At 39.9% G+C, this 15,357-nt stretch overlaps 1 protein-coding gene across 2 annotated transcripts; it reads right to left on the bottom strand.

The window, feature by feature from the left end:
* Positions 1–5,008: 5,008 nt before the first annotated feature.
* LOC149131092 (uncharacterized) lies at positions 5,009–11,606 on the bottom strand. 2 transcript variants are annotated; one of them, XM_089341675.1, is made up of 3 exons: positions 11,458–11,606; positions 6,202–6,252; positions 5,009–5,794 (listed from the first exon to the last, which is right to left on the bottom strand). In XM_089341675.1, exons 2-3 carry the CDS (start codon positions 6,222–6,224, stop codon positions 5,278–5,280), a joined length of 540 nt encoding a protein of 179 aa, XP_089197801.1. In that variant the 5' UTR covers positions 6,225–6,252; positions 11,458–11,606; the 3' UTR covers positions 5,009–5,277. The 2 variants fall into 2 exon arrangements, with proteins under 2 accessions (XP_089197801.1, XP_089197802.1); XM_089341676.1 differs by lacking the exon at positions 6,202–6,252 and having other exon boundaries at positions 11,458–11,551.
* Positions 11,607–15,357: the final 3,751 nt, after the last annotated feature.

Genomic DNA, 15,357 nt, shown 5'->3' with positions numbered 1-15,357 from the left:
ATTGCTATTTATTTATCGACCGTCAAAAGCTTTTATCACAAAGCAGGATAAGAAGGTCACATAGTATAAAGCGTCAAGAGATTGTCTGACGTTTTTGTTAGGGGGAAATGCTGATTGGGGACCTGAAACTGAACCCATTGCTTGTTTATTATACTGATGTTGTTGTCGTTGGCACTCCGTCACTTACGACGTCGAGGGTTCCTGTTGATCCGATCAACGGAACAGCCAGCTCGTGAAATTAACGTGCAAGTGGCTGAACACTCCACAGACACACGTGTACCCTTAATGTAGTTCTCGGGGATATTCAGCGTGACACAGTGTGACAAGGCTGGCTCTTTGAATTACAGTCACAACAGAAACAGGAAGTAAGAGTGAGAGAAAGTTGTGGTGGAAGAGTACAGCAGGGTTCGCCACCATCCCCTGCCGGAGCCTCGTGGAGCTTTTAGGTGTTTTCGCTCAATAAACAATCACAACGCCCGGTCTGGGAATCGAAACCGCGATCCTATGACTGCGAGTCCGCTGCCCTAACCACTGGGCCACTGCGCCTCCACTTTATACTAATACTCTAAAAACAATAACAGGTACCTCCAACCCTAGTTTGCTATTTACAACAAAAAGATTAATTATGAGTCGAAGATATTTTACTTTTGGACAACGATCCTAGTCATGTTTAAATCACGGTTCACGTCAAACGTCCTTAACTTTTGGTGCCATTTAATTCCTTCAAACACTTCATTACTACAGCCTAGGATCAGGCAGTTATTTTCGTTTTCACGGCATATCGTTTTAATTAAAGTTTGTTAATTAGTGCAACTAATGATGAATATCAGTCCGTTAAAGAATTATGGAGAAATTACGTTATGCAAGCCTCGAAATATATTCAAGATACCTGCGAAGAAGTTAAACGCACATAGTTTCATTTGGGTTTAGATAAAACTGCGTCCAAATATAGTTAAGAAAAAGCATATGATAGCGGACATATGTGCACATTTGCAGTATATAGACGAAAGACGTAGACATTTGCGCAAAACATTTATATCTTCGAACGAAGTCCCCTGAGTTACAAACGACGAGCTCTCCTCTCTCGTGGTCGAAAATGCAGCGAAACAGTGACTCGTTGATTAGCAACTATTATCAATGAAGAATATTGTTCACAAATTGTGATATAAAATAATGAAAATAAATAACTAAATAAAAACTCTGACAATACCATTTATTCTTTTCTCTCTAATCTTCATTTGACGGACTTCATCTATGCTCGAGCTTCTAAGAGCAACTTCACAACTCCAGATTTCGAAAACATCCTCAAGTGGAGTCACATCAGTATATTTTTTCTTTATTATCTCTCAACAACAAAAATACGCAATTACTAAACATATTAAGGAGACATCCTGTACTTCAGCCTTTCTTATATTAGACAACGCTTAGTTGAAACTCAAAGCGACTGCAAAGCGATAGTTTCCCAGATGAAAGCAAGATATGTAGTTCATATGTAAGATATATAAATGAATGGAAAAAAAATCAACAAATCTGATTTTAAAAATAAATCTTCCATTTTTTATGGCAAACATCTGAATTCAAATATGTTATATGTGCCCTATTTCAGTGATAGAACTTCGGTTTGTAATGGGTTTTTTCTCGTGACGTGTATTTTCTCCTGAAGATCACTATGGCGTGAAGCTAAAGTCACGTGTATAAAAGCGAGCACACACACACACACACATGCGCATTTATGTACATAGGTTCATATGCATGAGTGAGCGGTGACAGGACGGCATTGAGATTAAAATCGAGGCCATCTTGAGAGCGGTGTTGAATTACCATCGGCAACTTCACTCTGGCATGTATGATATTACTATGCACGTATGATATTACTATCTTGGCTTTTTGCCGAATTTCTTATGACCAGTTTATGAACGTAGAATTTCATGAAACAGAATGGAGGGAATGGAAAAATACTCAAACACATTTCTGCGAGATGAGTTGTAGAATGCTATTGTAAAATTCCAGTCGCTTTTAACACCGTTGTTTGAAGAGCTTAAACTACCAAACCTCGCAAGCTCGTAATTCTAAGAAACTCATTTGGAAAACTCGCAAGAAAAGCTATTAATGTTGCAAAGACCTAAAAGAGCTGTTCATTACCTGCGATTGTGTACGGGTTGGTGACATGTACCGTGTTTTCATTATTCATGTGGGGGACATGTCGCTCTGGTGTTGGAGTGTCTGTAAACCCGTTTTACCCTGTCAGTTGTTGGAAAGGACGCGGTAAGGTCTTGTGTATGGTGGTCTGAGGGGGCATCTCACAGAGTCATTTCGAAGAAATACGTTAGTCCACGAAGCAATATCCTTCGGATCCGAAGATGTAATAGTCTGTTGCCAAGAGGTCATCGGCGGAAGAAATACGACCGAAGTCTGTTGACGTAGAGAACAGGATCTTGGGAAGATAAGTCCACTGGGGCCAGCATCTGACCCGATAAGGATAACGGTACTCTGTAAAGCAGCTATGCCGGAGAGTATCCAAGATCCTCCTTGACTACTGAACGGCAGCCCAGAAGAACAGTGAGTATGTACTCGCTCCATCGATCTTGGTCAAGATAAGCACGCATGGCAGCCTTTAGTTGGCGGTGGAAGCGTTCCACCATACCATTTGAAGCTGGATGGTAACTATTTGTCCGAATGCGCCGCGTACCTAGAATTTTCGAAAGCTCATGGAAGTGCTGGGATTCGAACTGCCTACCATGGTCAGTGGTGATCGTGGTATGAACGCCGTAACGCGATATTCAACTCGAAACCAGGGCTCAGCTACCGATTCCGGTCAATGTGTAAAGCGGTTGATGCACATAAGGAAATACATAAAGCCTTGATTAACTGGCCACGGTCCAACTAGATCGATACGGATGTGGCTCAGATGAGCGTCCGGGTGTTGAACGTACTGAGAAGTGCACGAATGAGCCTGTGCACTTTAGCTTTCTTGCAGAAAAGATGTGACCAAGCAGTGATGTCTCGTCTCATATTCGGCCAGAAGAATCAAGTTGAAATGGGTTTCACTGTGGCTGAAGCTCCAGGATACGAGGGAGTAGACGTATGAAGGCACCTTCACTCTTACTATTGAATGTAACTTGATTATTTTTTTCTCTGTTTCAACATTCTTTGGGTACGTTACATTATACCATACTCCTTCTCCTCCTCGTATCTTCTTTCCTTTCTCTTGGACTTTTGGTTCTCTCATTTCTTCCTCCATAAACAGTCTCTCCATCTCACCTTCATACAGTTGGGTCTCCGACACTTTCTCCACTGGTAACTCCACTTTCTTTTTCCTTCCTACTGCCCTCCTTCACAGTTTCTTTTCTCACATCTTCTCTCTTCTTTTTCTACTTCTCTGGCGGAGAACTCATTCCTCCGCTCCTCCTCCTCCTTTTCTTTTTAACTATAGCGAATCCCTTCTCCGCTACTTTTTCTGTTGCCTTGCCCTGTACTACCTGGTCCACACTCTCCTGTCTCTCCTCCTGTTCTGTTTGTGGCTTTCTTTGAGTGCACCATGCCTTCATGTGGCTCCTTTCTTCACATGTGAAACACACTGGCGGCCTCCACAGTAACTCTCAGTCTCACATCTTCTGGCAGCACAATCTCCTTCACCACACTGTTCAAATCCTCTGTTGTTGCCTGAATCGTTAGTTCGATCCCATATCCCCAGTAATCTACCTTCTGGGTCCTTGTAGACTTCAGTATATTCCCGTTTTTCATATTATATATTATGGCTGTCATCAGCCATTCTTCTTTCAATTCGGGTGGCACCTTACCCACTCGCACCTTGGCCACACGTTTGCCGCAGTATGAAGGCAAGAGCACCCATTCGTCTGTCCTTCTGTGTTGTGCTTTATTGCTTCCTCCTTCGTTGTGGAGCGCACCTCCACAGTGGCGTATCTTCTCCCTCTCGTAATGTATGTTGTGAATCTTTTTATATTCTTAACACATTCCTCTATTGGTGCTATTTCTATTTTTCTCGTGGTTGCTTTCAAGGTTTTAAATATAACCGTTCTTTTTGTCACGTTGGCCGATAGCTCTTCCGGCGGTGTCAGCTTCAAAATGTTTCCTTCCTTTGTGATTAGTTTCTCGTTCTCCTTCATCTTTCTAGGCTCCACTTTTATCTCGCGGACCTCCAGCTCTCGCGTGTCTACTCTTTTGCCCGTTGCGGCCGCATAACTTGGGCCTGCCTCCGGCTCCTTCTCCATTTTCCCCACAACGGGAACCAAAACAACAATTAACGAATTAACAACTTTGGCAACCATTCAAACAACAATTCGATAAACAGTTCAACAAACTCACGTATTAACTTCACAGAGACTGCTAAGCAGTTCGCCTGGCGTGCTAACGTTTCTGCCACCTTCTGCTTTAATAATAATGAGAGTGGTTTCAAATTTTGGCACAAAGCCAATGGTTTTAGGCAGAGCGGGGTAGTTGATTTCATCAAACCCAGCGCTTGGCTTGTTCTTTAATTTATCGACCCTCAAAAAGTGGATAACAAAAATTGACCTCGGCAGAATTAACCATCAATAGTTGATTTAAACGTCGAGGGTGGTACAGGATAATATATATATATATATATATATATATATATATATATATATATATATATATATATATATATATATATATATAACGTCGTATTACACACACAAATCGTTAAAAAGGAGAAGAATGGAAACAACTACAACAACAACAATAATGATAATTTCTGATACGGCACAAAGTCTGAAATTTGGGGGAGTAGGTTAGTCGATTTATCTACCCCAGTACTTGACTGGTACTTTAAGCTGTCGATCTCAGAGACGTGAAAAGTAGAATTGACCTCGGCAGGATTTGAGCTCAGAACATAAATAGTAGAAATAACTTGAGATATTTTTATTCCCGACACTCTAAGGATTCTGCCAGCTTACTGTCTTAATACCACCACCACCACCAACAACAGCAACAGCAGCAGCAACAACAATAATAACAACAACAATAGTCACATTGAATCATTTTTAATTGAAAAATAAAATATTTGGTTGTTATACTGTTTTGTTTTAATATCTTAAGTATGAAAATTTTAGTATTGTTCCAACCATTTAGTATCCTCATCATCATCATCATCATCATCATCATCGTTGTCCCAAGGGTGATGTTAAACCTCATTCTTATTGCTTCTGCTTTTTTATGATAATGGTGTTAGCGGTGATGATAATCCGACAATGGACGTGCTAATTGGTATAAAGAACTTATAACAACGATAATTCGTCAGCCTTTCAACTTTTCGTAATAAATCTCCATTTCCTCGCGATTGTTCTTCATGCAAACCGGTTTTATAACTCGAACGATGTTGTTGCAGGTAACTCGATTTCGTTTCTTGTTGCTCTTCCTGTACCAGGATCGACTGCTAGTGCAGAGTGGCGCTGAATGATGAGTCCAAGACGATGAAATTCGGAAGTCTTGGAACCTTGGAGTCAAATTCTTTATATCACCTTCTCTGCTTCTGTTCTTTGGTGAATGAGCCAATCGACGCTTGGCGCTCTCTTGTTTGTAATAAGCTGATGGAACCCTAAGAAAATCCTCGACTGAGTGTCTTTTGTCCAACCATAACCCTTTCTTGCTTCGTAGGATTTGTGGTGGATGTGGGGTTTGGTGCCGAAATTTCTGAAAGTCGTAACCATGTACAGTTCCAAAACCTTCTGACGGCTTGTCTTCGGTTGTTTGATATTTTGATGATTTGCTTTTGTTATGTCTTGTCCCAAGAGTAAATGCTTGAGCCATTTCTCTGAGCGGTTACCAAAATGCACAATAATGCAAAAAGAAACGGCAAAAAAGGAAAAAGAGAGAAAGTGAAGAATTCGAAATCAAAACTTTGGATTTGTCTGGATAAAAAAAAAAGAAGAGAAATTCAAAAACAAATTGCAGTCCAGTGAGAATGGAATTGGTTAATTTTTATAATTGAAATCGCCACCAGAAATGTTGTGAAAAATAAGTCGAAAGGTCCCTTCAGCAACAGTAACTGTTCTTTCGTTATTTTCTTCCTTGTTACAATTTTTTTTTTTTTTTTTGAAATTATAAATTATAATAATTGTGGTAAAATATCAATATTAGAAATTATCACTAATGTTAGAAATTATTATTATTATTATTATTATTATTGCTGAACAGTTTACGAAAATCGTCTATTGTTACCGCTGTCTTCCAGGGATGACCATACTCTCGTCGGCGTATCTGCAACGATTTCTGTGAAGAGATGATAGTTAAAAAAAAGATTTATTTCAAATTTTATTTTAAAAAGCATTTTTTTTTTTTTTTGTTTTCGCTTTCATATTGTTCTCATTTCTTTTAATTATTTCAGTCATTGAATTGCAGCCATGATGGAGCACCGCCTTGAAGTCGATCAAATCAACTCTCCTATCATTTTACTGGTTACATTTTTTTTTTTTTTAAATCCCTTCTCGGGAAATTATGAAAAAAATATTAAGAACCGTTCTTTGTAAAGCAAACAAAAAGTCAACCGACAAAATTGTTCATCAGTGGTGTCATGGACTCTCTTAAGATGTTAGAATGACACGAAAGCAGTATGAACAACATGCAAAAGATAGATTTCTAATAAAATTAAAATTAAGATATATTAAACTTAAAGAGAATATCCTCGAGATGGTGGTGTTTTTCGACACAAAATATCCCCAAAATGCTTAGTGTTGCATTCGATTACACTCAAAACACAATTCTAGAAAGGGGTTAAATGAACGGCATCGTGCAATACCTAACTGAACCCAGCCAAAAAAGCAATCTTTTCCAGTGTGTTTTGAATTCTTATATATTTCTATTAAAATACGCGTGTACGCAAACATACATGCATGCACATACATACATACATACATACATTGTTGTTGGCACTCCGTCGCTTACGACGTCGAGGGTTCCAGTTGATCCGATCAACGGAACAGCCTGCTCGTGAAATTAACATAAAAATGGCTGAGCACTCCACAGACACGTGTACCCTTAACGTAGTTCTCGGGGGATATTCAGCGTGACACAGTGTGACAAGGCTGACCCTTTGAATTACAGGTACAACAGAAACAGGAAGAAAGAGTGAGAGAAAGTTGTGGTGAAAGAGTACAGCAGGGTTCGCCACCATCCCCTGCCGGAGCCTCGTGGAGTTTTAGGTGTTTTCGCTCAATAAACACTCACAACGCCCGGTCTGGGAATCGAAACCGTGATCCTATGACCGCGAGACCGCTGCTCTAACCACTGGGCCATTGCACCTCCACACATACATACATACACACGCACACATACACACACACACACACACACACACACATATATATATATATAATACAAATAATATGTGAGTATATGCATATATACGTACATGTATGTACATACCTATGTCTACATGTATATATAGATGCATATCTGGGTACAGGACGTCACAAAAAAAAACGTGGACAAAATGAGAAACAGAACATAAACAGAGCACAGAAAACACACAGGCCACATAGAGAACATTTCCTTCATGTATTTGTGTGTCTGTGAATTTCTCCTCACCATTGCCTTACAAACAATGTTAGTGTGTTTACATCCCCGTAATACCGATAGAATAAGTACTAAGGCTTGCAAAGAATAAGTCCTGGGGTCGATTTGCTTGACTAAAGGCGGCGCTTCAGCATGGCCGCAGTAAAATGACTGAAACAAATGAAAGAATAGAAGAATATATATATACATATATATATATATATATATATATATATATCGTATATTCCGGATGTGCTAGGTGTGCGCTGCGCAACTATCGAAAATGGAAAATTCATTAGAAATATTTACCTTTATTAATTCATCACAAATCTTAATGGAAAACTTTTGTTGTACCCCAGCTTGGAATTTGGTGGCATTGGGTGTGGCAGGATACCATATATGACAACCACCCTACGTCACTGATATGTGTGTGCGTATATGTATATATATATAGTTTTAGGGAAAAAAACCAAGGTTCATGAACTCATCGATGAAAATCCACTGTCACATGTACAAAAATTAATAAGTAAAGGCACAATAAATAAGAATTATACTTATTTATTGTGCTTTTATTTATTAATTCATGAACCTTGGTTCTTTTCCCTAAAACTATATATCTATATATATTTAATACTGTGAAATTTAATTTAATCTTAATTTTTAATAAATTGATTTTAATTGAATTTTTACCTGTAATTTTGGATTTTTATCCCTAATATTATTATCATGTGTGTATATATATATATAATATATATATATAGGTATATACATATTATCATCATATATATGTATGTGTTTATATGTATGCATATGTATATGTATGCGTGCGTGTGCGTGTGTACGTGCTTATGTGTATGTGTGCACATTTAAAATTCTTAATCCATCCTTCCATATAATAAATAAATCTCTTACTCCCCTTCTAAATTTGTAAGCGTGTCTTTTTCACATTGCATGTTAACCTTTCGTCCTTTCTAACCCCTAGTGAAAGTTCTTTTTTTTTTTTTTTTTTTGTATTTTTCTAGCTCTTGTAGCTATCAAAATAAAAATTATTATTATTTCTATTATTGGAAGGCAACAAGCTGGCCGAACCGTTAGCACACCGGGCGAAATGCTTAGCGGTATTTCTTCAGCCGCTACGTTCTGAGTTCAAATTCCGCCGAAGTCGACTTTGCCTTTCATCCCTTCGGGGTCGATAAATTAAGTACCAGTTGATCGACTGTCCCTCTCCCTACAAAATCCAGGCCTTGTGCCTATAGTAGAAAGGATTATTTCTCCGTTTTCTTCTTCTGTTTAGACGAACTTTCCTACCTTTTCGGACAAAACCTTTTGTAACCTTCGTCCTGTCTTTGTCCTTGTATGTTTTTAATTGATATTAGCCCTTGTGACCAATAAAACGAATTAATTATTATTATTATTATTATTATTATTATTATTATTATTATTAAGGCAGCGAGCTGGCAGAATTGTTAGCACGCTGGACGAAATGTTTACGGTTTAAAATTTGTAGGGGATTAAATAAACAATATTTTACGTAGGATATGGGCAGTTCTCATGAGCACTATTTTTCGAATTTATTCCATTTTGGGATTTCCTGATATCTGAGCTAAGTAGCAATCAGCCCCTTTCGCTATCATTCCTAGGGCACTTATGACAACAGGTATTGTTTTAGAGGTTCCACATTTTGCCAATTTCTATTTCAAGACTTGCTCAGTTTTGGGTCGGTCTTGACAAGATACATTTATGTCGATTGGGACAATCATATCAACGAGGAGGCATAATCTTTGTCTGAAATCCTTCAATATTATGTCTGGCCTATTTTCATCTATCTTTCTGTCAGTTTGAACGGTGAAGTTCCAAAGGAGTGAGATGTGGTCGTTTTCAAGTACTGGCGGCGGTTTGTGTTCCCACCAGTTTTTATCATGGGGCAAGTCCAAGTCTTTGCAAATTACCCAATGAATAGACTGTGCTGTTCTATCATGCCTGTTGAGGTACCGTGTAGGCGCAAGAAGACTGCACATGGAGACAACATGATCAATGGTTTCATTTTGTTGTTTACATACACATGTTGGGCTGCTGCTATTATTATTATTATTATTATAACTAGTAGTAGTAGTAGTAGTAGTAGTAGTAGTGGTAGCAGCAGCAGCAGCAGCAGCAGCAGTAGTAGTAGTAGTAGTATCATAAGAGAGGCGAGTTACCAGAATCGTTGGAACATCGGAAAGAATGTCTTCCGGCTCTTCGTGTTCTGGGTGTTATTCCCGCCGAGGTTAGCTTTTGTCCTTCATTCCTCCGAGATCGATAAAATAAAGTTCCAGTCAAGTACCAGGGTTCCGTGGTATCCATTTATCCCCTTTCCCTAAAAGTTGCTGGCCTTGTGCAACGGGCCAATAATCATCACAGCTACAGCAGCAACAACAACGGCAATGACGACAAGGGACAAGCGAAACCAATAACAGCAACTCCATGCATGGCAGAAATTATGACATCAGCAGCAGCGACAGACAGATCAAGAAGAGCAACAAAAGGAGCATAATATGTAACCAAAACGATAACCACACCAGCCACAACAAACAGACTACCGTATTTGTTTGGCATAAAAGACGCACGGACGTATTAGACGCACCCCGATTTCTGCAGTGCATTGTTGGCACTCCGTCGCTTACGACGTCGAGGGTTCCAGTTGATCCGATCAACGGAACAGCCTGCTCGTAAAATTAACATAAAAATGGCTGAGCACTCTACAGACATGTGTACCCTTAACGTAGTTCTCGGGGATATTCAGCGTGACACAGTGTGACAAGGCTGGCCCTTTGAATTACAGGCACAACAGAAACAGGAAGTAAGAGTGAGAGAAAGTTGTGGTGGAAGAGTACAGAAGGGTTCGCCACCATCCCCTGCCGGAGCCTCATGGAGCTTTAGGTGTTTTCGCTCAATAAACACTCACAACGCCCGGTCTGGGAATCGAAACCGCGATCCTATGACCGCGAGTCCGCTGCCCTAACCACTGGGCCATTGCGCCTCCACAGACTAGTGACTAGTACATTAAAAAAGCCGAAAGTACACTATGATGATGTAATAAGGTGGATAACAGGTCACCTTCAAATAACCGTTGCTTCTAACTCTGACTTAAAAAAGTACAGTTCTCTCTCTTTCTAGCTGTCACACCTTTGATGTTTCGCTGGATGATGAGCGTGAAGGCTATGACGGTGTCTAGATCGGCTCACAACTATATGGGGAAACTAAGCAGTAGATACGAAGAAAGAAAAACTTTTTAAAGCCCAGTGACGATAGATAGGTCGCGGGTTCCAGAAATTGGAAGCAAATAGCCAGAAATCTAGATAATTTCACTGAAACGAAGGTGTAAGGAGGGATTCGCCCAATCCATTTCCGTTCCCAGAGCTGGTCCTTCATTGTCCTCTAAGGCAGGGGTTTTCAAACTTTTTGACTTGCGGACCCCTTTATATTTCAGGCTTTACCTTAGGATATTTCAGGACCCCCTTATAAACGCTTATGAAATCTATACATAAATATTTGCTTAAAATAACATATATTTTCACATTTATTTATTTAACAGTATTTAACAAATAGGTTTATTGTCAATTAAAAGATTTCGATTAAAAAACATATATAAAATCAAATTGCCCATAAAAAGTATTTGCTGTCCACAGACCCTCCTGTCTCGTCCTTGCGGACCCCCTGCGGTCCGCGGACCACAGTTTGAAAACCCCTGCTCTAAGGGGATGAAAAACAAATTTGACACTCAGCAGGGTTTGAAATGCTAAAAGAAACCCTAACATTATAAAGAGCTGGACACTAACCAGGCAGACTGTTTTAACACGATGCTTTGACAAATGATTGACCAGACATGTGGATTGATTGAATCGATGAATTAAAGGATTAATGATTCGATGACTGCTGACTGACCTTGTTGATCGTCCACAGACTGGAAAGCTCCGGTATTTCCTTTTTGACAGCTACGATGTTCTCATCCAAACTACTTTATTTAGTAAATGGCGTTTTCGGAAAAAGGAAAAGAAAAAAAATTCAAATCAGAAAAAAAAAAAAATAATAATTTTCTAGTGACATCAGTTATGATGTCATATATAACAACATTTGTACGACATACATACATACATGCATAGATACATACATACATGCATGCATGCATACATACATGCATAGATACATACATACATACATACATACATACATACATACATACATGCATGCATGCATGTATACATACATACATATATACATGCACGCATACATATATACATACATACATACATACATGCATACATGCATATATAGATACAAACATACATACATGCATGCATAGATACATACATACATGCATACATAGATATATACATACATATATACATGCATGCATACATAGATACAAACATACATACAAATACACACACACACATAAACATATGTATGTATATGTGTGTATATATACATACACATATATAACATGAGTGCACGCGCGCGCGTGCGTGCGTGCGTGCGTGCGTGCGTGCGTGCGTGCGTGCGTGCGTGCGTGCGTGCGTGCGTGTGTGTGTGTGTGTGTAAAATCATAGCCGTCACTAGCACACGTGTATCATTTGGTAATACGTCCCATGCTTTCGCTAATTGTTTTGGATGTCTGTGTAATCACGTGCAGGCACAGGCAACCGATCTCATGGTTTTGATGTCGGGTGAACAAGCGTTCCAGTTCCTGGGCTGTAAGTGCCGACTAGATGGGGCCGTTTGCGATGTCCAGTAGGGAGAAGTGTCCACTATCACTTCTGATGCTCTTGCCTTCCCAGTTTATCTTCCTAAAGATGGTATCCTGTAGGAAGGAGGCAATCAGCTTACTGGAGCTGCAACGAGAAGCTGAACCACCTTGTCCTATCGACCAGGTCAACGTTGTTCTAGCTGCTATTGACCAGAGTGTGTGCCACTAAGGGCAGCCCAGGAGTTTACCGTCTTTCTTCCTCGGGACCCCGCCCTCCAAATACGATACTGGGTTTGAGTCCCGAGAAATCACGACCTGAATTCCTATGGCAACACCATCACTACTACCATCATGGACACGATAGTGGAGACCACTGGAAGAGACAAGTCACCAAGACTGTACCAAGCTCTACTGCACAAGGAGACATCCGGACAACCAGAATATGGCATCCCATCCTACCCCCTCCTACCTTCTAGGATGAGAGCAGCTGTCAATTGACTGAGGGAAGATAAAGTTCCGGGTGATGGTGGTATCCCTGCAACCGTCCTTCGGAACGGCGGGGAACCCTTCGTTAAACTACTCAACAGAGGTCTCGGTAATGGTAGGGTCCTCAGTGGCTGAAAGCGCGTATGAGTTGTGATACAAGAACTACAGACCAGTAGTTCGGCGATCTGGCAGAATCGTTAGCACGTCGGGCGAAATGCTTAGCCGTATTTCGTCTGCCGTTACGTTCTGAGTTCAAATTCCGCCGAGGTCGACTTTGCTTTTCATCCTTTCGGGGTCGATAAATTAAGTACCAGTTACACACTGGGATCGATGTAATCGACTTAATCCCTTTGTCTGTCCTTGTTTGTCCCCTCTATGTTTAGCCCCTTGTGGGCAGTAAAGAAAATAAGAACTACCGACCAGTTAGTATTCTTCCATTTGATTAACTCAGCTGAGGGAAGAGCAAGCTGGATTCAGGAATGCATCGATCACGTCTTAGTAGTGAGAAGCATAAATGAACACTGAAGGATAAATGAACATTGAAGGATAAATGAACACCTCACACAACAGTTATTTTAATTCCTCATCTTCGTTCAATGTTCTTATATTCCATGTGCCAATCCTGTTGTTGTTCTCTTTGTTACAAACCTTTCTTGTCGAATACCAATAACGCATCTAATACATCCACCCAGGTGAGAAAACAAATGGCGAGGTCATTGTTAAACGGGGTTGCGTTTAATCTGATATGGAGTCACGATTTTGATTTGGTTACCATTTCTATCTTCGGTTTCACCTGAGGATATTAATTACTTCAAACTAGGTGACTGTCATAGGTCGTGAACACGAGGCTTCTACAGTTCATTTTGGCTACAGTTTCACCATGAAAGTCATTCACCTTGTGAGATTGTGTTAAGACCGTCACCTGATGTGGGTTTTGCCGAGAACTTTCGACCCATGCATGAGAGATACTCCGGAAAAGGATGAGGGCCATTGATGCCCTTCCATTCCTAGTGAGCTGGTGAGCAATATACCAGCCGTCGAAAGTATTACTACTATCCAGAGCCCTCTATACCCGCTATACATACATACATACATACATACATACATACATACATACATACATACATACATACATACATAAGCAGTTGTCCGAAAATGTCATCACGGTATTATCTACCGATGAGATATGATGATGTAGCTAGGACACTCTTTAATGAAATCCATCGGAAGGATAATTCTGAGGACAAAGAACTAAGAACCCACGATATGGTAGAAGCCATAGCCACTCATAATAAAAAGGAATACTAGTGGAATGTCCCAGTCAAGACCTCAATAAAATGTAAGCTCAGCAGACCTGATATAATGATTTGGGATGAAGAAGAGAAACTGTGTACAGCTGTGGAAATTAGCTGCCCAGCGGATGTTAACATAAAGCTGAAGATCAGTGAAAAAGATGTTGAACTATTGAGAAATCTGTAGTTACTCTATCCAGATTACAATTTCAGGTTTATACCTGTAGTTATTGGGGCCCTGTGATATGTAACACACTGTCTAAATACCAATCTTGAGAAATTAGGCTTCTTAAAACCAGAAAGGGGAAAGCTGATTCGAAGACTACAGGTTCAAGCCATTACTGCGGCTGTAAAAAATTTTTAAACTTTCCAGAAGTTTTTCATTTAAGTATATATGCGCATGTCTTGACATGCAACTATATGCATGAGAATACATGCATAAAATAAAACAAGCAAATCTGCATATGCACTGACTCCAAATACAGCACACATATATACATACATATATACATACATACATACATACATACATGAGTCAAGGCTAAGAGTCTTGTGTAGAGATATACAGAGTGTCCCGAAATTAAGGCAACCGAAGTTTCGGGCTTTAATAATTATCAATAAATGTGATAAGATATAGAAATTACGCATCGTTATAAAAGCTTAGTGTGCCTTCTTTTTGTTTCAGACTAAATAAATTCAGATTTATAAATTAGATAATGGCTATTGACCGAAATACAATCATAACTCCCACCACAAAGGAGGCGAAAGTAATACAGCTATAGCAAAAAAGCTTAAAATTAACCGAACTACTGTCTGGAAAATTGTCAAGAAATTTCAAGAGGCTGGTTCCACCACTGATCGACCTGGTCGTGACCGAAAAAGAAGTGAGCGGACCCTTCAGCTGATCAAAAGTACCATAGAAAAAATACGGCGAAATCCTCGTTGTTCCAACAGAAAACTGGCCACTACAGCAAAAATAAACCGAACATCGATGTACCGAGTGCTGAAGGAAGATCTCAGGACACACTCCTACAAGATGATCCGCCGTCTTGCGCTCACGCAAGTTTATAAGGCCATGAGACTGGAGAGAAATCGTCTTATCCTGCGTCAGATTGTTGAAGGCACGTTGCCCAAAGAAATTTGATATCGAACGGACAGTAAACCACCAGAATGACCGACTTTGGAGTGTATCTGGATCCGTCGAGGGTAGACTCGTAAATGGATGTCAAAATCCATAGTCGCTTATGGTTTGGGCGGCTGTGACAGCCACTGAAAGGTCTCACCTCGTTTTTGTGCCCTCGCGTTTTAAAATTAACACCC

Source organism: Octopus bimaculoides, chromosome 25 (assembly GCF_046866305.1).
Source record: "Octopus bimaculoides isolate indiv1 chromosome 25, ASM4686630v1, whole genome shotgun sequence".
NCBI classification, from domain to species: Eukaryota; Metazoa; Mollusca; class Cephalopoda; order Octopoda; family Octopodidae; genus Octopus; species Octopus bimaculoides.
This window is presented reverse-complemented; position numbering and strand designations above follow the sequence as displayed.